The following is a 26,491-nucleotide window of genomic DNA, read 5'->3' as shown; positions in this document are numbered from 1 at the left end:
ACATTTAAGACTTTCTCTTATGAGAATGTTTTCCCAATTTTATCAGAGCGCATATCTGATGCATATACAATTGTGAATAATTTCAATTATAGTACACGTTTTTCCATGTTGTCATCTAAGATTAACTCTCTATATAGACATTTTCCAAAATTATCATTGATTAGAAAATAGCCTTATTTTTTCTTAATTACAGTCTTGTTCACTCTTACTGATTTTGTTTCAAAAATGGAATCCCATGAAGTTCAGAACTAAACAAAGGCATGGGTGGTTCCAAATGTAGTGAAAAATAATGAAATATTAGGGTGAAACTTAGTAGCTCAGCTGGTAAAGTATCTGCCTGCAAGACAGGAGACCCTGTTTGATTCCCGGGTCAGGAAGATCTATTGGAGAAGAGATAGGATACCCACTCCAGTACTCTGGCTTGGAGAATTCCATGGAGTGTATAGTCCATAGGGTTGCAAGGAGTTGGACACGACTGAATGACTTTCACTAATGATTACTTTTATATTACAAATTGTGTGTGCGTGTGTGTATGTGAATTGCTCAGTCGTGTCCAACTCTTTGTGACCCCATGAACTGTAGCCCTCAAGGCTCTTCTGCCTATGGGATTCTCTAGGCAAGAATACTGGAGTGGGTTGCCATTTCCTTCTTCAGGGAATCTTCTGGACTCAGGGATCAAACCAGAGTGTCCTGCATTACAGGCAGATTCTTTACTGTCTGAGCTACCAGGAAAGCCTGAAAGGCAGAGTGTACCACATGAGAAGACAATATAGTCAAGGATGAAATCCTGAGGAGCACATTTAAAAGCAAGGCTTTAAATAAGTTAAAAACAAACAAACAAAAAAAGCAAGGCTTCCCTGGTGGCTCAAATGGTAAAGAATCTGCCTGTAAGCAGGAGACCCGGGTTCAATCCCTGAGTTGGAAGATCCCCTGGAGAAGGGAACGGCTACCCACTCCAGTATTCTTGCCTGGAGAATCCCATGGACAGAGAAGCCTGGTGGGATACAGTCTATAAGGTCACAAAGAATCAGACATGACTGAAGCGACAGCAGACACAAACTGTGCTTAATGTGTAAATTCTTTCACAAAGTTATATAGGTTTCATAAGAAAAGATTACCTTCAAAATCATCCTTGAGAAAATCAGGATTTTTGGTGCTTATTTTACAGGTTGGACCTGAATAACCAGGATCACATATACACTTGGTTCCATTGATACAACTCCCGTGTCCGTTACACATCTCTTCACATTGTGGACCAATATAGACATTATCAATGGCCCATGTCACTGGCTGTGAGCCAGCAGAATAAAACCCTTGGTACCATCTGAAACGCACAGATCTGGAAAAGAGATACAAGTCCTTCAAAAGCTAACCAACAGGATAATATCTTCAAAGTAAGCACATCTGATCAGTGAGCAGTGGGCAGTTACCACCTCTGCACCACATTCAAGTAGAAAACAAGGTTCAATATTTCAAGACCACAAATGACATTCCTCAATCTCTAGGATGTTGCCAATAAAGTTCCTGCTTTCTACAAGCCTTTCCCAATAGTGTCACTGTCAAAACTCCACCTGAATTTCTATCTTTTTCAACACTGACTTTCTTGGTGAGGCATTTTCCATTAAACATTATCTATGGGACTTCCCAGCTCAAATGGTAAAGAATCTTCCTGGAATGCCAGAGACCTGGGTTCAATCCCTGGGTCAGGAAAATTCCCTGAAGAAGAGCATGGCAACCCACTCCAGTATTCTTGCCTGGAGGATCCTGTGGACAGAGGAGCCTGGTGAGCTATAGTCCATGGGGTCACAAAGAGTTGGACACATCTGAGCAACTAACACACACACACAAGCTCTGTTTGGGCTTCCCTGGTGGCTCAGATAGTAAAGAATTGGCCTGCAATGCAGGAGACCTGGGTTTGATCCTGGGTCAGGAAGATCCCCTGGAGAAGGGAGTGGCAACCCACTCCAGAATTCTTGTCTGGAGAATTCCATGGACAGAGGACCCTGGAAGGCTATTGTCCATGGGCTGGCAAAGAGTCAGACACAACTGAAGTGACTTAACATGCATGCTTTGTTAACTAGTCCATTTTAAATGAACTTAAAATTCTCATAATATAAAAGTAATAATTAACTACTTAAAGTGTACAATTTGGTGGTGTTTAGTACATCCACATTGTTAGCTTGCCATCACCTCCATCAAGTTCCAAGACTTCATGCTAAAGGAAATCCTGCACTTATTAGCAGTCATTTTTGATTCGCCCCTACATACAGCCCCTGAAAACCACTAAGCTATTTCCTGTCTCAGTGGATTTGCCTATTCTAGATATTACATATAAATGGAATCATATACCATGTGACCTTTACTGTCTGGCTTTAATCTCCTATCATAAGTTTTCAGGGTTTATCTATGCTGTAGCAAGTATCAGAATTATAGTCTTTTTATAACTGAGTAATATTACATTGTATGGCTAAATCAACTTATTTATTCATTGATCAACTGATAGACATTTGTTTGTTTCCACTTTTTGGCTACTGTGAATAGTGCTTTTATGAATATTTGTGTACAAATATTTGCTTGAATACCTGTTTTCAATTTTTTGGATAGGATGGTAGTAAATTTGCTAGGTAACACGGTAATTAACTAGCTCTTTAATTTCTCTATCTTCCACAATTTTGATGGAGGTTCCATTATTATAGCTATCACAGCTGTGAGTATTTAAAAGCACACCTATTTCCCTTTTTGGCTAGGAGCTCCTAGAGACCAATACCCATACTTGTTTCTTTTCTGCAATCTTTTTTGTGCCTAGTGCAGTGTTTCACACATAGCAGATGCTCAGTTAGTGTTTCCTGAATGTCACTTTTTGTGGAAAGCCTTAGGAGCCACACTAGGGTGTTCTGGATTTTGTCCTATTGGCAACAGAGACCCTCAAAAGATTATTTTAAAGAGACAAATGACAAAGTCAAGTTTATTTTTAGTTAAATGTTTCTTATTTTTTAATTTATCTTTAAATGAAAAGTAATTTTGCTTTTTACTTGTAAGATGATTATCCTATCATATTGCTGAAGATAAGTTAACTCTTTAGAAATAATCTATATATTTAGGTAGCAGGCCAGAAATATTAATAATTGAGTATATTTTATTATGTATAAAACTCAGTTCAAAGAAGATAGTCTTTTTTCAGAGGAGCTAGATATAGAGATGGTCACACAAGTCGCTCCCATCTCTTTCAGAATTTTCCACAGTTTATTGTGATCCACACAGTCAAAGGATCTGGCATAGTCAATAAAGCAGAAATAAATGTTTTTCTGGAACTCTCTTGCTTTCTTGATGATCCAGCAGATGTTGGCAATTTGATCTCTGGTTCCTCAGCCTTTTCTAAAACCAGCTTGAACATCTGGAAGTTCACAGTTAACATATTGATGAAGTCTGGCTTGGAGAATTTTGAGCATTACTTTACTAGCGTGTGAGATGACTGCAATTGTACAGTAGTTTGAGCATTTTTTGGCATTGCCTTTCTTTGGGACTGGAATGAAAACTGACCTTTTCCAGTCCTGTGGACACTACTGAGTCTTCCAAATTTGCTGGCATGAGTGCAGCACTTTCACAACATCATCTTTTAGGATTTGAAATAGCTCAACTGGAATTCCATCACTTCCACTAGCTTTGTTCATAGTGATGCTTTCTAAGGCCCATTTGACTTCACATTCTAGGATGTCTGGCTCTTGGTGAGTGATCACACCATCGTGGTTAGCTGGGTCGTGAAGCTCTTTTTTGTACAGTTCTTCTGTGTATTCTTGTCACCTCTTCTTAATATCTTCTGCTTCTGTTAGGTCCATATCATTCCTGTCCTTTATTGTACCCATCATTGCATGAAATGTTCCCTTGGTATCTCTAATTTTCTTGATGAGATCTCCAGTCTTTCCCTTTCTATTGTTTTCCCCTATTTTTTTTGCATTGATCACTGAGGAAGGCTTTCTTATCTCTCCTTGCTATTCTTTGGAACTCTGCATTCAAATGGGTATATCTTTCCTTTTCTCCTTTGCTTTTTTCTTCTCTTCTTTTCACAGCTATTTGTAAGGCCTCCTCAGACAGCCATTTTGCTTTTTTGCATTTCTTTTTCTTGAATATCAGACCACCTGACCTGCCTCTTGAGAAATCTGTATGCAGATCAGGAAGCAACAGTTAGAACTGGACATGGAACAACAGACTGGTTCCAAATAAGAAAAGGCGTACATCAAGGCTGTATATTGTCACCCTGCTTATTTAACTTTTATGCAGAGTACATCATGAGAAATGCTGGGCTGGATGAAGCAGAAGCTGGAATCAAGATTGCCAGGAGAAATACCAATAACCTCAGATATGCAGATGACACCCTTATGGCAGAAAGTGAAGAACTAAAGAGCCTGTTGATGAAAGTGAAAGAGGAGAGTGAAAAAGTTGGCTTAAAGCTCAACATTCAGAAAACTAAGCTCATGGCCTCTGGTCCCATCACTTCATGGCAAATAGATGGGGAAACAGCAGAAACAGTGGCTGACTTTATTTTTGTGGGGCTCCAAAATCACTGCAGATGGTGATTGCTGCCATGAAATTAAAAGATGCTTATTCCTTGCATATGACCAACCTAGACAGCATATTAAAAAGCAGAGACATTACTTTGCCAACAAAGCTCCATCTAGTCAAGGCTATGGTTTTTCCAGTAGTCATGTATGGATGTGAGAGTTGGACTATAAAGAAAGCTGAGCACAGAAGAATTGATGCTTTTGAATTGTGGTACTGGAGAAGACTGTTGAGAGTACCTTGGACTGCAAGGAGATCCAACCAATCCATCCTAAAAGAAATCAATCCTGGGTGTTCATTGGAAGACTGACATTGATGCTGAAACTCCAGTACTTTGGGCACCTGATGCGAAGAACTGACTCATCTGAAAAGACCCTGATGCTGGGAAAGACTGAGGGCAGGAGAAGAAGGGGATGACAGAGGATGAGATGGTTGGATGGCAACACCGACTCAATGGACATGAGTTTGGGTAAACTCCGGAAGTTGGTGATGGACAGGGAGGCCTGGCGTGCTGCAGTTCATGGGATCGCAAAGAGTCGGACATGACTGAGCGACTGAATTGAACTGACACAAGTCAGAAGCGTTAGTCGCTCTGTCGTTCCCAACTCTTTGCGACCCTATGGACTGCAGCCCACCAGGCTGCCCTGTCCATGGGATTTTCCAGGCAAGTATACTGGAGTGGGTTGCCATTTCCTTCTCCAGGGGATCTTTCCAACTCAGTGCACTCATATTAGTACCCTATGAATTGGCCCAATTTTCAATTATATAGAAACCAAATTCTGAATAATTTTTTATTTGAGAAACAGAAATTAGAAGTCAGTATCAGAAACATTTATTAGACTTCTAAAGTTTAGTAGGTAGTAAAGCAGACAGAGTCAAGTTCCCACATATAATTTTAACCCTAATTTCATTGTTCATATCAAGACTACAACTATATTAAGGTGCCCCCAAAATGCCAGTTCATAATTAAATTTTATTATCTAATACCTGTCAGAGTTTAGTCTTGGCAAGAAGCACTTCCTACCTTTTGAACTTTTCAGACTGCTGAGCTGAGGGAAATGGCTGGAGTTTTCCTTTGAATAAAAGCCTACATGGATTTTTTTGAACTTTTTATTTATTCAAATGTTCTGAATACAAATGAACCACCTTGGTTGGATATTTATTATTGTTCACCTGTCTTGACACAGAAACTGCAAGTACTATGATAAATGGACTGAAGGGTCTGGTTTCACTGTGGTTCCCCATCTGCTGAAATCTTATTTTGAAAATTTCTCACTGCCACCCTCCCTAGTGAATGTCAGTGTCTGTTCTCGCAGGCTAGTGGTATTCAAAGGATCTGTTTTTTAAATGTAAACTTTAAATTTCAAGCACACAGCAGTGCTTTCATTAAAAAGGGGTTTTGGTTGACTCATTATGAAACTGTATAAAGCAAAAGGAATTAGGAAGTTTCAAAGACAAAAAGACTCCAAATGAAAAAGACACAAGGGTGATGTGAATAATATGTGATAGAAGCTCAATACTTAACACTTCAAATGTGAATTGACATTTGAAATGGCAAAAATGCCATTTCTACACCTGAAACACTTAGTATAGTTTTTTGGTACCTAGTATCCTGTGAGTGCACATAAAAGGGTGATTTAAACACGGGTAATATATTTTTCTTAGCATCTAGCACTTGTGCCATTATTATGTACCATGTTGAATACAAACCAAGGAATGGTTCACTGAGTTGGAGAAAATTTAACTTTTGCCTTCCAGCAACTCATGCCTGTGTGGGTTTTAAGAAGAGTGCTAACTGTTTTCCTGAACAAGGACTAGAGAACACTTCTAAGGCAAATTCTTCTCTTTGCAGGAACCGTTGAAGTCAGTTTGAAAGGTAAGTTTATACCATTGTAAAAGCTGGCATGCCTCCTTAACACGTTTACTTTCTTTTCGTAGAAATGAAAATCACATGGAATACAAGGAACAAGATGGTTAAGTTCTGTACCTTTTATAATTAGAGGAGGCATATTTTAAACTGAATCCCAATATCAGTAGGTAAAAATATAGATGTCTGCATTTCTCTTGCTCAAATTATATCACCACGCCTCACGTATAAGCACAGCCTGGTGGGCAAAATCAACTGATAGTGATGCAGGCTCTGGGACCCTGGAATACTGTCCTGGGGTGGGGAGCTTCATTCAGTACCTCTGTTTGGCAGTGATCTTATTTCATATGCCTTTAAATGGATTATTTTCATGTAGGAACTTTCGGAAGCATGTCTCAGTTGTTAAGACAATCTAAACTCATGGCTTTCACCTTATCTTTATGGTTGTTTTCTATTTAACCTAATTCTTACCTGAGCCATTGGAAGAAATTAATAGTCCACTTAAACGAAAACCTGGAGCTTTTCACAATACCATAATGACCATGGTATAGGTCATAGGTGTAAAAGTGATTGGCTATCCAACCATTTTTCCCTGTCTACACTGCCCATAAGGGCTTTCCAGGTGGCTCAGTGGTAAATAATCCACCTATAATGTAGGAGACACGGGTTTGATTCCTGGGTTGGGAAGATCTCTTGGAGAAAGAAATGACAACCCACTCCAATATTCTTGCCTGGGAATTCCCATGTACAGAGGAGCTGGAGGGCTACAGTCCATTGGGTCGCAAAAGAGTCAGACATGACTTAGTGACTAAAGGACAGTAGTACTTCCTATAAACATGGACTTTGGGCATCTATCCCTCTGTTGCAGCTCTTGGTCTTTTGGCCATAGCTGACTGGCTCAGATTTTATTTTCTAGAAATGTAGAATTAAGAATTCTAGAAAATGGGAGCTGGAGTTTGATGAGTGATGTTACTATTAACATGACAAAAAGGATCACAAACTCCTTTTGCTGATGTCCTCACACTTTCTCAGTGGAGTCCATGATTTCCTAGCATGTTTCTAGTAGGTTCTTCCACTGCTTTTGGTAAGCCTCTTTATATTTCTTGTAACATATAATCCTAAATAACACAATTGACTTTGTGTAAAAAGTTTTTTCCTGAGCTATTTCCCCCTGCTAATTCTTATATAGACAGGTTCACACCCCACCTCCATACACCCTAATAGCAGCTTTCTGGTTGTGCTGACTGAGTCATCAGCTCTATCTATTCTTATGGTCTTCAGAGATTTTCCTTGCTTCCTCGACTATCACTTCTAAAGAATCTTGAGGATGTTTTATTTAGTAATGCTTATTTTTTTTAAATTAGATTTTCTAATAATTAGAACAGTATCCTGGTATAACAGTAAGAATTAATAAATTATATACTCAATAGTATAAAATATTAGAGTCCTTAGCAATCAAATTACAAAAATTTTGCTGATGGTATCATGAGGAGTGAATGGATTTATGTTCAAAGACAATGAAGACTTTTGAAGAGCACTTTCACCCTTTTGGAAAAGTTCTAAGTATTAGTACTTTTGCTTGAAGACTTGAGACTTCTATTTATGCTGAGTTTCACACGGGGAATGTAAATCTATCCCCATCTTGAAAGTATAATATTAGTAGTTTTTTTTTTTAAATACCCTAAAAGAGTAAGTTCTTTATTCTGAGGGAAAAGACAAATTCTGAAGTAGGCCACTTTGTTGACTTTCTCTCTTTGTTCACCTATATTATTAGTTTTATTTTTTGAACTATACTTTTCATTTCATATTTATTGGGATTGAAGTTCTTTACTTCCAAATAACTTTTCAATGGAAGAGTCACATATATGTAACAAGAATACTGAGAGAGGTTGAAAAAATAGAAATACCTGGGGGAAGAGTGCTTATGTGTGTGTATATATATATATATTTTATGAAACACCTGGAATATTCTGCGGCTTCCACCCTCCATATGTGCCCTCTCCTTGCACAAAAGATATAAGTAGATATTTGAAAGTAAAACTTCTAACTGCATTTAAGTTGTGAGGTGGGGGACAGATTATAACACTGGGGAAAAACTATATTTCTGTTGCTTCTTAATTGATCTAATAAAGACCCATGTAGATATAAAACTCAGGATAGGGTGCTGCCTACGGTGTGCTCTTTTAAATCTGTCTTCAAGCCAAATGTTCTTTAGCTTCCCAGGAGGCTCAGTGGTAAAAGAATCCAGCTGCCAATGCAAGAGACACAGGAGATGTGGGTTCGATCCCTGGGTTAGGAGGATCTCTGGAGTAGGAAATGGCAACCTACCCCAGTATTCTTGCCTAGAAAATTCCATGGACAAAGGACTTTGGAGGGCTACAGTCCATGCAGTCACAAAGAGTTGGACAGAACTGAGCACCCACACACACTCAAACCATGAATTAGTAGTATGTCAGCTCAGTGTCCTATGTTTTAAACATCCACTGATCTGCTTTCAGTGGAGAACTGAGGAAGAAACGTAAGGTGGACATTTCCCTGATAAAGTGGCAAGTCAGCCATGACATCGTGAAGAAAACTGTGAAATGAGAAAAACATAGCTGGAAGCAGTAGGTCCTTACCCACAAAGGTGCAGCTTCCCGAAGTGCACGACCTCCCTCCTCCAGCCCTGGGTGGTCCCTGCATAATAGGTGCTGCTCGGGTGGTGCTCAGTGGAGCACAAGGAGCTGACATGGCCGCTGCTGTGGTAGCAGAGGGGGAGCAGCAGGTGCCAGGTTGCCCCGAAGTCCCTGGAAAATTCCAGTCTGACCGGATCAGCAGAGGAGCTATCAGTTGAGCATCCGACATTGATCTTGACAAAGAAGAAAAAAATGATACAAATTACCTCAGAGCAACAAGCCTTGAAATGATTCACCACTTCATTATTTTCTCGAGGGTCCATTTTCCTGGGAACTGTCTTGCTGAAATATTTAACACCATGAAAATCTGTTTTGCCTGAGTAATATTGCATATTACCTTTAAATAATACTTTTTCATAAAGAACCTCAAAGGGCCTCATGAAAAGTTTATTTTCCCTCATTGTTATAAAAAGCTAGGAAGTGAATAAGGCAGAGACTGGCATGGAATTCCAAAATTTACCTTTAGCCCACATTCATTGCCAACTCATACAAACTGTAGTGAAAACATTGTTTCTCTAATTTTAACCATTAGCTTTTTTTTTCAGACTGCTGGATGGGAAGACCTTCTATTTTTCATCTTGTGACACCTTCAAACAATCCCAAGTTTTGCACATGGAGAATCTCCAGTATGTTTTCAATATTAAAACAGAATGAAATAAAATTGTTGTCACCATTTCCCAGCATAGTGAGAACATTCTCAGAAAGGACTTTTTAAACATGAGGGAAACAATCACTTCATTCCTTTTTCATGTTTTCAAGTGAATTAAACTAAAACTTAAACAAATGGATGCGATTCTTTTCATGAAAAAAATTTCCCTCTTCCAATTGGGATTAACATTTTCTTGCTGTCATAGCAACTGGATATATTTCTATAATTTTTGTTCTTGTTGAAGTTACTCCTCTTTTCTTTTGATGGGTAAACTATTCTGATTGAGTAAACTTTACCACCTATAGGCATTTATTTCTACCTAGATTCTTTTGATAACAGAACTCTTGAAAGGGCCATAGATATTACTTTTTATTAACATTTAAAGCATAAATAATAGAAAATATAAAACAAGGTTATATAAGTTACTTAAAAAATTAGAAAATATAACAGAAAGCTTAGAATAGAGAATAATTTCTCCACTAAGGCATCATTTGGTCTTTGATTTTAAGATGAAAGAAACAACTCTAATTTAGAGGATACAATTAATCTAGAGCAAATATTAAAAATTTTGTTGACACAATTAGGCACTAATTTAAGCCTGTCCAATGATTAGTATAGGTTTCAACCATGAAAAAGTATCTTCAGAAGTTAAGACTATTGAACCTTAGCACAATGTATCTTTGGTTCTGCTGATTTTATCTAAGTTTTTAAAATATATAAAAGTTTTTTTTTCTATACATTTAAAATTTCTGTCATGAAAAATAAAAGGAGTCCATAAAGAGTGATGAAATATACAGAAATTAAAAAAATAGTAAGCATTATTTTATCTGTAAAATTCATGACATCATGATAAATATTAAACAAAAGTGCTGGCCTGGTATAGACTATAATCACACTAACCTGGGTCTTAAGTAACACATAAAAATTGTGAAAAATAGCACAAGAATAGTATAGTCCTTTTCATTTTTATAATGTTTGAAATAATTTGACAATTTCTCATTGTAGTAGGTGAGGAAATTATATCGTAAATAAAGGACTAAAAATTCAGAAATAAACTTTAGTAGGATAATACATTCTGCTAATAAAAATGAATTATGATGTAAAACCTCTTTTGTCCTTGCACAAAAATGGAAAGTCATAATGCATGAAATCATCTGAGATTTTCCTCCTCTTTCCTAGCTTTTGTTCAAGATAAAATTTAAAGCATTACTAATAGAACAAAGTCAAGTACCTCAAATTGTATGATGGTGTTCTCATTCACATTCAGGTCACGAGTAGTAATGGAATGCTCACCAACTTCATTGGAAACAAACACCATAGCTGAATCTTCCTCACTGTTAACACAAGAAAACACCAAGGAATCCATTTAGGCAAAAGCTCATTGTGATCTCTACAGAGCAGTGGCTTTATTTTTAACTTTTCAATTAAATACTTACGGTGCTCCTTTGGAAGAATATGGGCAATAGAGACCAATGTTACCACCAGGATAGAAAAACCAATTGTCTTCTCTGGGCCCAAAGTCAAAAGTATCCAGAAGCATCATGGGGTTATTTAAATTATTTCCATCAATGATGAAGTCATCAACAATCCAGATTTCTTCTTTCTTACCTATGGCATTTTTGGATAAAGCAAGTTTTCAAAGGTGAAATTTGGATGAACATTTTTGCTCAAAGGAAGAAAGGACAGAAGGAACTCAGTAACTATTGGTTTAAACATATGCCTTCTAGAAAAAGAAGCACAAACTATATAATACTGTATTATCAGATTAAAGTATGGAAAAAATTATGCTTTCAATCCTTTTAAGTTGACATTGCATGAAAGAGCCTCACTAATTTCAGAAGACTGGTAAGAGTTTGCTTCACTTCCTGTCACAGCAGTGCTATGGTACCATGGACCCTCCAGCAGCAAGAGTGGGCTTTGAGTTATGCTTTCATGGTTTAAGGGAATCTGTAACATGCCTGAATCTATGAGGATGGATGGTCAGCCTGTGGATTTATAAATGAGTTACACTAACTAGTCTATTTATGGAGCAACTCAGGATATTTTAGCGGAGAAGGCAATGGCAACCCACTTCAGTACTCTTGCCTGGAAAATCCCATGGACGGAGGAGCCTGGTAGGCTGCAGTCCATGGGGTCGCTAAGAGTTGCATATGACTGAGTGATTTCACTTTCACTTTTCACTTTCATGCATTGGAGAAAGAAATGGCAACCCACTCCAGTGTTCTTGCCTGGAGAATCCCAGGGACGGGGGAGCCTGGTGGGCTGCTGTCTATGGGGTCGCACAGGGTCGGACACGACTGAAGCAACTTAGCAGCAGCAGCAGCAGGATATTTTAGAGTCAACTCATGACTTAGACGGAGAAGGCAATGGCACCCCACTCCAGTACTCTTGCCTGGAAAATCCCATGGATAAAGGAGCCTGGAAGGCTGTAGTCCATGGGGTCGCTGAGGGTCTGACACGACTGAGCAACTTCACTTTTACTTTCACTTTCATGCGTTGGAGAAGGAAATGGCAACCCACTCCAGTGTTATTGCCTGGAGAATCCCAGGGACGGGGGAGCCTGGTGGGCTGCCGTCTATGGGGTCGCACAGAGTCAGACACAACTGAAGTGACTTAGCAGCATGACTTAGAATCATGTTTCCTTTAGGCTTAAGGACCATGGCCATTACAACACTGGCTTGTTGTGCAGCTTTGCTGCTGCTGCTGCAAAGTCGCTTCAGTCGTGTCCAACTCTGTGCGGCTTTATTTAATTGTTAAAAACTACACAGAAGAAAACATTCTGTTATATGTTACTTTATTTTTCCTTTAATGCTTTTCAAACATGTATGTTTAGTTGGAGCTATATGGGAACATACAGAAAATTAGGAAAATCACTCTTTAGGCTGTCATAGAATTTGATTCAGCAACTCAGGTAGGGTGTTTAAGTAAGGTATTTGCTGTTTTATTGCTAAGTCATGTCCAACTCTTTTGTGACCCCAAGGACTGTATCCCACCAGGCTCCTCTGTCCATGGGATTTTCCAGGCAAAAATATTGGAATGGGTTGCCATTTCCTTCTCCATGGGATCTTCCCAACCCAGGGATCGAACCCAGGTCTCTGCATTGCAGGTAGATTCTTTACCACTGAGTCACCTGAGAAGCCCAAGGAAGATATTACTGAGTAGATAAGAAGGGTAAGCCCAGTGCTTTTGCAAAACACTGCTTGGATTGAACTGGAAACAAGGTGATAAGACCATGCCAAGCAGAAACAACAAGGTTCCCCAAGGTTGCTACTTCACTGATTGCTACTTTTAGTAGAATTCTTATAAAATATATAAAAGGATCTATAAATAGAAGCCTATAGAAACAACCTGATGATTTAAATGAAGTCACATGTGCCTTTCCCTCTCTAATCCTGTCACTGTTCTAATCCTAGGAACTTTCTTCCCTTTTCTTGTTTTGGAAGCAATTGGTGAAAGAAATGAAGAAAAATTGGTAAGCATTCCAAACTTAATATGAAGACAACTATCCTCTGGACTGTAAAACTGGCTGCATTTTTGGACTCAGCGATTATACAAGATTATTTTTTCTGTTCACAATAAGTTACAATTATTTTATTTTTTGACTTACTGATTATAAAGGACACACTCAGGTTAAGTTTTAGAGATGGCGGTACATTTTTTTTATCCACTCTGTGTTACCTTTGCAAAGAATTCGCTTAATGTGATATCTCTGTGCTTACCTAGGCCACTAAAGGTACAATTTGGTAGAGTCTGGTTCTTTATAAAAAGCAGTTAATAGAAATACAGGAAGCAATAAAACATTACAAATCTGTAAAATTGTTTTCTCTAAGCATTTGAAAACGCTGTTAAATTATACATTCACTTTAACTTATCACTGAGTCAAGTGTATATGACAGAATATTTTATCTCAGGCACTATCTGCTTGGTGTCAGTCCCTCTTTGTCATGGCATTTTGCTCTAACGTTGTTCTGTCTCATTAGCGAAGTGCCGCACTCAGAACTATGTATTCCTAAATGAATTCAGTAAAAAATGTAGTTACAACTGATGAGTACCTAATGGTAGAGCTGGATTATTTTTTAAAAAGCATAGCTCTATGACAGGATTTAGCTATATTTGCATAGGAATCAAACACGAAGATAATATATAGTCAAGTATGAAGGTAGAGATATATAAAGCTAAATATTCCTTGAAACTCCTCAAAAGTGAAGCATGCAAAATGTGCTATTGACAGTGAAGTCACTTAGCTGACAAACACTTCCTCCACAGCCTAGGGGAAAGCACGTTAACATGCCACAATCAGTTTTGACCATAGGAGAACTTAAGCATTTTTACCGTTATTATAAGGTTGCCAGAGTCTGAATCTTGTAGCGTTGGTTTGGGCAGTGTATGGCAAGGGAACATTAATGAAAAGTATGTTGGTAGTTTGAGGGAAGTAAAATTCATCCATCAGATGCCAGGTGATTCCCCCATTGATGGAGAACTGCAATAGAATAGAATGGGACCTCTCTGGGGTACCTAGAAAGAAGAAAACACAGGCACAAACACATTGTGATAAAAATGGGAATACTGTACAATCTTAGACTATTTTTTTTTTTTTTGCATCAGTGCATAACCTGACTTGCATTCACATAGATGCTTTATAGTCCAAATGCTTCTGAGGCAAGCTGAAGTGATGATGGGTTGCAATTTCTGGATAAATAGATCTCAAAACACACACCAAATCTTGGATTTTTCATACAGTACTATCTCCTTCTTTTTCTCAATATGAACACATATCTTTCTATATTTCATTTAGGAAATATTATGTCAAAAATTTTTGATTCTATAGGCTTCACAGCTCTACAAAGGGTCAAACATTTACATCTCATGATATTATCAAAAGTCTACTTGAAAATTCCTTATATCCAAATATCATTATTTGTCAGGAAAATTATTTAGTTAATATGGAAGGTCAGAATGACAGAGTTGGCTTTAGGGGTTTACATCTATGAAAGAAAATATCAAGTTTCCAAAAGCTAAATTTTTAAAATTTAAATTTCTTTCAGCTAGAAATAAGTGGTAAAAAAAAAAAAAAGATTCAGGGATGTGATGATAAATTTAACCAGCAGAGGACTAGTATGATTAGTATTTCTGTATGAAATCATTATAAAATAAGTAGTAATCTTACCCCGACACTAAAATGGATGTATATTATAGAAGAACATTTGCAAACACTTATGCACTCAAATTTATGTTGGCTCTCCCATATAACAAAATTTATGGGCCTAAAATCTGTTATTTCTTTGTGGAGGAGGAACCGTGCATGGGGAAATTTGCTTGAAGGGAAATAGTGAATTCATACCCATAGAAATGACTTACTTTTTGCTATAAATCGAAGTGAGAACTGGACATACATCGTATTGGTACAGTCTAGATCTCTTGAAATGAGCATCCGTAGTCCTTCCTGCAAACAAACAACAAAAAAAAAACATACATGTTAAGCAATCTTACTTTATTTGCAAGAATATTTTCCTTTGATTTTATACATCTAACTTATATTAGCTATATAATAGATGCATAATGATCAAGAGACAATACTTGGTCCAGTTTGGAAGGAAAAACTGATCATTTCCCCTTTTAATAGCTTTCATTCCCTATGCTTGAATAACAACATTTCATTGACTCAACTCTAAGTCACACTTTGCTGTGATTTTTATAGAAAGCAGTGCAAAAATGATACCATTATATATCTATAAGCCTTTTTAAAACACAGCCTCCTTTGATCACAGCATGTTGTGAGAGGAGTAAAGAGGAAACAGACGGAAAATGTGCCAGCTCCTGCTGGAAGCTAGGAGCTAATAGGTAACTTTTTCAGGGTTCCAAAGAGTCTTAGGAACTTACTCCTTTGCGTGCTCTGACAGCCCCAGGAGGCTCTCATTCAGGCTGACACAACACCCTCCAGTTGGTCAAGTTAAATAAGGCGTAACTAAGCAAGTCCCTAAGCCCAGGCTGGAAGCGCTCATGCAGAGAAGCCAAGGAAGGCGGAAAGCGATCACACTGGCTTTAGTAATTTTTCTGCTAATTAACTATTTCTGGTTGTCTGGGATTGACAGCTCCACAGCTTGTTTTCTCCATGTATGCAGGATTGCAGTGACAGCCCAGTAAAATAGAATTTCGCTATGCAAATGTTCTAGGTACTAACAGGCCTTTCAGTCTCAAGTATGACCCTGAATGAAGTGGCTCTTTGGTGGTGTAGGGCTGGTCGATACTGAGTGGACACTGTACTGTCTACTGGCTTCTTAATTATCAGCTAACGGATACCAAATTCTTCCTCTTCTTAATATTTATTATACAATACATTCTTCAATAGCTGAAAAATTTTAAATAAGACTAATTTTGTAATGGGCTTCTCTGTTATAGAGCAACCACATATTGAATGCCCACAACATTCTGGGATCTAAAACAATCACTTTATTCTTTTAAAACACCTATCACTCATAAGGGGGAACATATTATTATCTTCCTGTTGCACATAAGGAAATGGAAAATCTGAGAAGGTCAGTAACTTGCTCAAGATCGCAAAAGTGAAAATAGTAGAATTCAAACTCAGATATGTCAGATTCTGAAACTTATCCTCCATCCTTTATAAAATATCAGTGTTTTGTTTATTAAATCATCTTTTGGTTTGGGGAGAGATACCTAGATAATGCTAAATTTAGAATTTGAGAATTATTTGATATCATAATGAAAAAGCAACTGCATTTATACAAAGCATAGATTCAAACTTCCAGGATTGAAGGTGGTGGTTATGTAAAAGCCTTATATTTCCACTCTTATTTTTCTTTTATCTTAATAATTCACTGCCCTGCTCAGTCCATAATGCTTGGTCATTGCCTATCCTTCATGTCTTGAAGTCTTTACCCTCTCCCTCATATACTTATCAGCTTAAGGCCTTGGATGTTTTCATAGCTTGGCGCCATATAGAGGTTAAGGCCGTGGAAAAGGTAATTTCATCTTACAATGAAAAAGCTTCGAGGTGGGTAGTTAACAGATCCAGTTCATAAATATCCCTTGACAACATCAAGATAAAGGAATATGATTACTCTTCACCCTTGATTATAGAATGTGAGTATAAACTTGCTCCCATGTATCTTGTAGGAGCAATTTTGCTGAAAGTCAGCATGATCTGAAATACGAAAGCATCCTTCTTTCACATTTTAAATTTTATTTACAGTTAAGTACTTGATATGGAAAATTGCCCAGTGGAACTGTATTGCCTGCTTCTACATATATTCTAGCTCATACAGATGCTTTTTTTCTGATCCTCTTCCAGGTTCAGTAATCCATTTGTGCTAAATGCAAAGCTATTTTAATAGCAGATAGCACTCCTGAATCTATAAACATTGAAAAGAAACTATCGTTTCCTTTTTCACAAAAGAATGCCTTTCTAGGTCAAACTACAACCTACTGAATGGTATATGTTTAGCCATCTTTGCATCTTGCAGGACTGAGAGATAATATATGTCCAACACATATAATGCTTGGCTGCCCTTGCATTTGGATGGCTAAAGAGAAAATATTTAATACTAATATAAAAGACTATATGTTTCCCTTGTTCATCGGATCTAGAGACCGGGTTAATTTACTGCTTAAAATTTTATCAGGTAAAGATATTTGAATCACAGGATTTACCTTTTGTGGTCTTGTCAATTGCTTCAAATAGATGGTGGTAATGAGAGCTAAAGCTTCAGACAAGAATTAAAATATACACAATCAAAACAGCAGTCTCTATCCTGCAATGTCCTACCTCAATTTCTTCAGTCACTTACTGCTCCTAGGGACTTGTAAATCTCCCTGACCCCTAAAGTGTTTTTTCTATCTCATCTAAAAACTTGAGAAGAATTCTGGACTCAAATAAGAATGACAGCCAGCATCTGTTAACTATAATTGAAAAACTTCCAGGGTGTCTAATTTTCTAAGTGTTAGGTGTTAATCATTAAGGTTGTACAGAGACCCATGTGGATTTTTGTTTAAGATTTCATTTGCACACCTAGATTAGCCAATTGCACCAGCTGAGAGGGGTAGGATGTAGCATGTATTCACATACAAAGATGTGCCAGCTCAGCACAGTTTCACATAATTGCTTAATAACCCTCTTACCAACATTTAGGTTGAAATACAAAAAATACACTAATGATGTTTGAGAAAGCTATTTAACTTGATTTAAATGTTTGGTTTTCTTGGAGTCACCAAATGGTTGTATTGGCAGGAGAAAAAGAAAGAAAATGGAAGGAAAAAGCCAAGATCTTCCATAAAGTCATTTAGAAAAATATTTCAAGTTAAATATCTGAAAACACACAAAATGTTACATTCTAGAAGCCAAGATTCTAGAAATAGTGTATATATAATTTTTACATATGTAATTCCAGCAGAATGTAAGGAAGGTCTGATTACCAAAGCAAGGGAAGAGTTTAATGCCTTGCTGCTGCTGCTGCTAAGTCACTTCAGTCGTGTCTGACTCTGTGTGACCCCATAGATGGCAGCCCACCAGGCTCCGCCATCCCTGGGATTCTCCAGGAAAGAACACTGGAGTGGGTTGCCATTTCCTTCTTCAATGCATGAAAGTGAAAAGTGAAAGTGAACTCGCTCAGTCGTGTCCAACTCTTAGCGACCCCATGGACTACAGCCTACCAGGCTCCTCCATCCATGGGATTTTCCAGGCAACAGTAATGGAATGGGTTGTCATTGCCTTCTCCGGTTTAATGCCCAAGTGATCATAAAAAATGATCTCAGTCAATATAAGAGGAAACATGATATGTGTTAGAAGACAGTAACAGTATATACAATAATATATCATCTGAACAGAAATGTATCTGTGTGGAGCATTGAGAAAAGACAGGAATTTCAGTGCTAGTGAAGAATCTTATCTGACCCCTTTAAAAATGAGTGATGTTCCAGACTTGATAGTTTCACCATTCAGATTCCCCCTCTCTGCACCATACACTTCAGGCCAAAGGTCGGGATGTAAGTTCCCATTGAAATCATCTTTAAGAATCGAGGGTAGAGGAATGACAGGAACACAGTAGGCTCCACCAAAGCCCCGGTCACACCTAAGGATAAAAATGAGTGGCGAAAAGGTATTATCTGTCATGAGATCAAGATATTATCTTTCTTTTTGCATTACAAAGAAAGAAACTGCCAATTTCATTAACTTACACACAGCGTCCAGCATCACAAATCCCTCGTCCTGAGCACATCCAAGGACATCCTGAAGCCAGCACGACATTATCAATAGCCCAGGAGTCAGCCCCCAGAGTGTAGTTGGCCTGGATCCATCTGAACCGGGTCCTGGGAGATCTAAGAAAAACAAAACAACACAGAAAACAAACAAATCATACTTGGTTTGAGTGGCAACCTTCAAAAACAAAACATTTAATTCTTTCATTTTAAAAGTGTCTTCCTCAGGGTTCCAGTTTTATTTGAGAGACTTTGTTTTATACCAAATTTTGGATGTTGTTTACTCTTGACCCAAAAACAGGAGAGTAGAAAACATACTTTTAAAATATTTCACCATTTCTTTCATATAAGAGCCTCTGAACACATGCCAGCAAATTTGGAAAATTCAGCAGGGGCCACAGGACTGGAAAAGGTCAGTTTTCATTCCAATCCCAAAGAAAGGCAATGCCAAAGAATGCTCAAACTACTGCACAATTGCATTCATCTCACATGCTAGTAAAGTAATGCTCAAAATTCTCCAAGCCAGGCTTCAGCAATATGTGAACCATGAACTTCCTGATGTTCAAGCTGGTTTAAGAAAAGGCAGAGGAACAAGAGATCAAATTGCCAACATCTGCTGGATCATCAAAAAAGCAAGAGAGTTCCAGAAAAACATCTATTTCTGCTTTATTGACTATGCCAAAGCCTTTGACTGTGTGGATCACAACAAACTGTGGAAAATTCTTCAAGAGATGGGAATACCAGACCACCTGACCTGCCTCTTGAGAAATATGTATGCAGGTCAGGAAGCAACAGTTAGAACTGGACATGGAACAACAGACTGGTTCCAAATAGAAAAAGAGTACGTCAACTCTTTTTGAGTTGACTGTATATTCGTCAACTCAAGGCTGTATATTGTCACCCTGTTTATTTAACTTATATGTAGAGTACATCATGAGAAACGCTGGACTGGAAGAAACACAAGCTGGAATCAAGATTGCCGGGAGAAATATCAATAACCTCAGATATGCAGATGACACCACCCGTATGGCAGAAAGTGAAGAGGAACTCAAAAGCCTCTTGATGAAAGTGAAAGTGGAGAGTGAAAAAGTTGGCTTAAAGCTCAACATTCAGAAAACGAAGATCATGGCATCTGGTCCCATGACTTCATGGGAAATAGATGGGGAAACAGTGGAAACAGTGTCAGACTTTATTTTTCTGGGCTCCAAAATCACTGCAGATGGTGATTGCAGCCATGAAATTAAAAGACGCTTACTCCTTGGAAGGAAAGTTATGACCAACCTAGATAGCATATTCAAAAGCAGAGACATTACTTTGCCAACAAAGTTCCGTCTAGTCAAGGCTATGGTTTTTCCAGTAGTCATGTATGGATGTGAGAGTTGGACTGTGAAGAAGGCTGAGAGCTGAAGAATTGATGCTTTTGAACTATGGTGTTGGAGAAGACTGTTGAGAGTCCCTTGGACTGCAAGGAGATCCAACCAGTCCATTCTGAAGGCGATCAGCCCTGGGATTTCTTTGGAAGGAATGATGCTAAAGCTGAAACTCCAGTCCTTTGGCCACCTCATGTGAAGAGTTGACTCATTGGAAAAGACTCTGATGCTGGGAGGGATTGGGGGCAGGAGGAGAAGGGGATGACAGAGGATGAGATGGCTGGATGGCATCACTGACTTGATGGATGTGAGTCTGGGTGAACTCCGGGAGTTGGTGATGGACAGGGAGGCCTGGCGTGCTGCGATTCATGGGGTTGCAAAGAGTCAGACAAGACTGAGCGACTGAACTGAACTGAACTGAACTGAACATATGTGACTTGGAAAAGTTAGTTTGAACTATCAACTTATTCTGTGTTTTAACTCTATGCAGAATATTAGTTTTCGCTTTCAGGCTTTTACAACTTTTCAGTACTGGAAAAGAGACTGAGGATGATAAACATGAGGATAAGTTGGAATCTTACAAAGTTCTTGCCATGAAGTCTCTGTTCTACTGTCCCTAAGGTTTCTGAGGTAGTAAGTGGAAGCCTTATCCAACTTCTGCCTCTATTTTGGTTCCTGAGGGCCTGGCTCCCATAAAGGTGAGAACTAGAATGATGTGATGCACCTCCATTTTTTTTTTTTTTATTATATTTGCAATCTGTTAACTGGGATATACTGTCAGAAGACCACTTTATCCAGAAATATGTACAGCCTTACCAAACAGCAGTAGCAGTCTCTCATTTAGGAACAGATTGCACAGCAGAAATGTGTTAGTTATTTGGAATGTAAAACACAGTCGACTTGAAGTGGAATTTCAATAGTAACATTTCAAGTGCTTTTGTTTTCCCTACACAAGTCCTCCTTCAATGCAACACAGCTGCCAGTGTGGTAGCTCTGAAACGGAAATCTAATCATGTCACCACTCAGTTTAACACACTTTAAATGGTTCCCCTGCACATGCCAAACTGCTAATATGAAATACATGCCCCCTTCATCATCCGCCCTCTTCTCTTGCCTCATCTTTGCCTATTTCTTCACAATTGTACTCTAATAGCATCAAGTCCTTGAGTTTTCCCATCAACTCATGTTTCTTCTGGTCTCTGGGATTTTTTTTTGGCTTACAACAGCACATATGACCTCCCACAGGCTCTCTTCAATCAGATAAGCTCTATTCCCTAATTCAGACTCAACTCAGACATCAGTTCCTGCAGAAAGCTCCATTCAATCTCCCTAATATCCCCCTTTGTTTCAATAATATCCCTGGGTTTTGTCACTGTTAGCATTTTATAGCATAAATAACTGCTTAGATACCTGTTATCCTAAATCATATATTTGGGTCCAGGCATCACCTTATTCATTTTGTACCAGAGATCTAACACATAATGTTGTTGTTGTTTAGTAGCTAAGTTGTGTCTGACTCTTTTGCGGCCCCATGGACTGTAGCCTGCCAGGGTCCTCTGTCCATGGGATTTTCCAAGCAGGAATACTGGAGTGGGTTGCCATTTCCTTCTCCAGGGAATCTTCCCAACCCAGGGATTGAACCCACGTCTCTTGGTCTCTTGCCTTGCAGGCAGAGATATTCAATAAATGTTTGTTGAATAAAAATAGAATGAATAAATGAGCTACAAGTGAGCATTCTTTAAAGCGCTGGGGTCCACAGGACACTCTTTTAGGTTAAATACTAAAACACATTGATTTCCTGTGTGTGTGTATTTTTTTTTCTGCCACTTGTTTGCACATCTCTGAATCAAAATGGAACCAGGAAAATGGAAACCACTGTAAGTATTTAGTGGAGAGAATTTACAAAGTACTGGATGCATAGTGAGTAGCAGCATCAGTGAGGAAATAAGAGTTTAGGGAAGTCAGGAAGCCACTGCAAGTCCAAAGATGGAGAGCTACAGGAGGAGGTGCTGCTAGTGTCCAGGGGCCAGTGTCACCTGGAGGGACACCATGGTGGAGCTGGAGCTGCTGAACTTGGCCAAGATGTACTTGAGATAGAGAGGGAGGGGGAGGAATACCCTGGTTTAACTTTATTTCCACCCTCCACTTTCTTGCTATTATCTGTTACTCCCTAAACCTACCAGGAAGCCAGAAAACACATGCAGCTGGCAAATGCAGCTTGCAGAGGCCAATCTGTCTACAATTCAGAGCAGGGCAGTGGAAGGAAGATGTAGGGATCTAGGGAGAGCAGCTCCAGGATGGCACAAACTCTCTCACCCACCACAGTAACATTAGTTCCTAGAAAGATCCTTCACTATCCAACACCTAAACCACAGAAGTGGGAGCCTGCTGTAAGCCCTAACATAAGGTAGGGCTGAATGTAATCTGAGATCCTGCGGAGGGGAAGAAAGATGTAAAATGATATGAGCATTTTAAAAGAATGAACCTTTTACTCTTATTGTGGTGTGGAGATTAAAAAAGAAAAGCCAACAACAACTAAGGACACTCTTCCACATCTAATGATTTTACAAACTGCTTCATGTAGATAAGTATCACTCTGGTTATTGGGTAGATGTTTATTTTTACAACAATTTAAAACCTGAATCTGTCAGGCAGCCTTCAGGTTGCTGAAGAAGCAGAAAAGTTCAGCCTCATAAAACTCCTAGAACTCCTAACCACATTTAAAAAGTATTACCCAAGCACCTATAACTTTTTCTCCCCCCTGGTATGTTCCATGCATAATCCTCATGAAAGAGTAATAGAATTTCCAAGTGGCATCACAATTATTTTCCAATTAGGTGACAGAAACCTGAAGTTCTGACATGTAGCCAAATGACAATTCTCACATGGTGGAGAGTGGAAGGTAGACAGTGATCCGCTTCCAATTCTGGAATCTCTCGGAGGTGTAAATTGAACTTTCTGTGTAGTGCAGACAGCCAATGGTTGGAGGAACACATTCTTCAGTGACAAGATGCCAGTCCCTGCCATTGTTCAGAGAATACTGGAGCTGTACACTGTGGGAGTCGCTGAAGGGCTTGCTACAGCCCATGCTCATTTCAAACTGCAAGAAAGTTGATGCTGACACATGGAAGTCCCAGGTCTCAGCGTAACGAGGTTTTCCTATGAAAAAGGAAAAGTTTAATGGTAGCACATAATTGTACTCTCTTTCTTACTTGGTGTTTCTGCTTGTCATGCTTTCAGCAGTAAACAAAAATGATATCTTATCTATAGTGTCTCACATGTGCTTTGACTTTTCATCTCACACTGATTGTTTTTATCTAGTTAGCACAGACTCAGAAATATGGACGGCTGCTAACTTCAAAAGTCTTACCACCTTGAGACAGGCCAACAGAGAGTCTGAAAATTCTAATTCTGCAAATTATAAAACATGGGAATGTTCTCAGACAGACATTTTGCCTCACTTTTGAGAAACATTGGTCATATTATGCATGCCATGAAAGACAGTCCCTGCAAAAACTGTCATGGGGTTCACCAAGTCACACTAGAAGACAAAACAACTTATTTCCAACTGCCTCCCTCAGCACAGGCAGTTATGCACATGGTTTTGCATTAGAGAATCTCCTTTTGGGCTTTAGTTAATTTAGTCCTCTAGTTAATTAGATATTCTCCCTTTATCAAGTGAAAATGTATACCTATGTTTTCAGTGAATATCAGAGCAGTGTCCATAGAGAGACAGTCAATATCAACTTGACCTCCTTGGATTCGATACCAGTTGGCTTGCAGATCTAAAGAGCCATCAAATTTATCCTGAAACCCAGTTTGAGAGCTGTCATTCATTCCTATAAGGACATCATCCAAGGCCCACTGGGCTGAATGCTTCCCTGAAATCAGATGAATAAAAGCAGTTACAGGAGGTTCATTATATAGCAATATGAATATCTCTATGACTGTGGTTTTAAATCAAATTATCTAGAAATTGACAGCAAATTAAAAAACACATAATATGAAGTGGCTTTAACTGGATGATTAAATGCTACCAGGCAAGTTGACGTGAGCAGTAACTTGCCATGTTGGGGCTGCCACCATCGAAAAGCTGTAGCAGGTGTCTTTGACTCTCGTGGAAGGTCGATGGAAATGATCTGTGGTTCCAGAAATGACATGAAGTCCAACTCTCGAAGCAAATGCCAGAGTATCCCATTGTCATTTGAATACTGAACAACAAGCCCTGTGTTAAAAGACATAAATCCAGTTACTTGGACAGCTTTCCTAGAGGCAAAAAAGGCAAGGAACAGTATTATTTTAAGTGGCAAGACTGTACTAGAAACTTCAAATTGCATCTCATAGAATGAGGGCACATTTGTCTAACTTCCAAGGAATGAATTAGTAGACCTGAAGGCTCATCAATTTCTTGACAGTTTCTGATGCACCAACTCCTAGGAAATGGGGGAAAAAATATATAAGCTCTTTTAAAGACCACTCAGCTTTGTATGAGCAATGAGGAGGTTGGTAAGAGGGACATAAAAATGCACTTCAGATTATGTATTTGAATTTTAGATTCTGTCCTGAACAGTACAAAGTCTCATATCATTATTATATACTCAGAAGGAATATCTCAATCTCCTAGCACAGAATAAATAAGGGCTCTTTGCTGCTGATGCACCAGATAGGAAGCACAGGTCAATCTGAAATTCTCTTAAGCAGAAGGATACTTTTACAGGCACTTCATACTCTGTCAGGCCTTGGTCACTGAAGACTGATAAAGACAAATTATCACACAGCAAAGCAGAAGAACTTACTCCGCTCTGATGTTACTCTGACCTTCCTCTCTCTTTTCACCTTCTCCCCTTCATGTATCTCTTCTGCCCCATCTCCCTCTGCCTATCACCAGAGAAGTGTGATTTAGGGAAATACACATGAAAGTTTAAGATACCTCATGTGCGATTCCTTCTACCTCTCCCAGAAACATTTTTTATTTTAAAAGAGGACACAGGGGAAGGGTAATATTGAATGCAAAGGAAAAAACTGCTAATGATGAAATGGTAGGAATCAATGAAATATATATATACATATAATATATATATCATTAGCAAATAATTAAAAAATATATATTCTATTTGATGGGAAGGGCAGAGGGCTTTCTTGGCATCTATCTAGTTGCCTATTCCATAACTGTTCCTAAGACTGGCACTGTATATTCAAACTTATGACTGGGGATACTGAAGTGCTATCTGAATATTCACATAAATTATGTCTAGTAAATTTGTGTTTGTTATATTAATTTTATTATAGCTCAATCTTTCTAGTAGTAGTAGTGAAAGTCACTCAGTCATGTCCGATTCTTTATGACTACATGGACTGTAATCTGCCTCTTGCCAGGCTCCCCTGTCCATGGAATTCTCCAGGCAAAATACTGGAGTGGGTTGCCATTTCCTGCTCCAGGGGGTCTTCCCAACCCAGGGACTGAACCAGGATCTCCTGCATTGTAGGCGGATTCTTTACCATCTGAGCTACAATGTCATGTTCCCTCAGTCTTCCTGGAAAAATAACCCATGGTTCATATAATATCTTTTTAGTTTCCTCATTATTAACTAAGAAGAATATCTCAATCCCTGTGTTGTACTGCACAGCAAAGAGTTTAGTAAAATTGTTTCAAGAAATAATATGATAAAATATAGAACTAAAAGAATGCCTTTTAAAGTTAATTGATATTACATGGAATTATCGTCACTATATCTGACAAGGGGTGATGTCAGGAATAATAATGTCTAACATGCAAAAGAAAACTCAAGAGAATTAATGCTACCATATTTAAAATATAAGAAATCATTGTGTTTGATGAGAGAATAAAAACAGCTCAAAGAATAGGAACTCTGTAGGGAGACACTATGTTGTGTATGGGTGTAGACATGGGCGGCTGGAACTTTAGTGGGTGGAAGTCAGACCCATGTGTTGCAGAAGGGAGAGAACCACATCAAAGTTCCTGAAGAAAACTGAAGGGAGGTTCTTTCTCATCTTTATTCTAATCAAGGTGAGGAGTGTCTGACAAAGCTCTAGTCTCCAACCCTTGTTGCTTGCTCAAAATATAGCTTTCTTGTGGACATTAATTTGTTTGATATGGTTGATATTTGTAACATGAGAGAGAGCAAGTGAGAATGAA

General features: G+C 38.5%; 1 protein-coding gene across 1 annotated transcript in view; it reads right to left on the bottom strand.

Annotated features, from left to right (window-relative positions):
• RELN (reelin) overlaps positions 1–26,491 on the bottom strand; it is a 549,751-nt gene that overhangs the window by 69,515 nt on the left and 453,745 nt on the right. The window contains exons 32-42 of the mRNA XM_070369659.1: positions 24,401–24,559; positions 24,027–24,215; positions 23,220–23,493; positions 18,944–19,084; positions 18,660–18,837; positions 15,107–15,191; positions 14,081–14,263; positions 11,185–11,356; positions 10,980–11,082; positions 9,043–9,272; positions 1,119–1,339 (exon numbers count right to left, since the gene is read on the bottom strand). Of these exons, the coding sequence (XP_070225760.1) occupies positions 1,119–1,339; positions 9,043–9,272; positions 10,980–11,082; positions 11,185–11,356; positions 14,081–14,263; positions 15,107–15,191; positions 18,660–18,837; positions 18,944–19,084; positions 23,220–23,493; positions 24,027–24,215; positions 24,401–24,559 (1,935 nt within the window). The remainder of the gene's footprint in view (positions 1–1,118; positions 1,340–9,042; positions 9,273–10,979; positions 11,083–11,184; positions 11,357–14,080; positions 14,264–15,106; positions 15,192–18,659; positions 18,838–18,943; positions 19,085–23,219; positions 23,494–24,026; positions 24,216–24,400; positions 24,560–26,491) is intronic.

The sequence above is a fragment of the Bos mutus genome, chromosome 4, assembly GCF_027580195.1.
Source record: "Bos mutus isolate GX-2022 chromosome 4, NWIPB_WYAK_1.1, whole genome shotgun sequence".
Classification (NCBI taxonomy): domain Eukaryota; kingdom Metazoa; phylum Chordata; class Mammalia; order Artiodactyla; family Bovidae; genus Bos; species Bos mutus.
The sequence above is the reverse complement of the archived record's forward strand: the minus strand, read 5'-3'. Positions and strand labels throughout refer to the sequence as shown.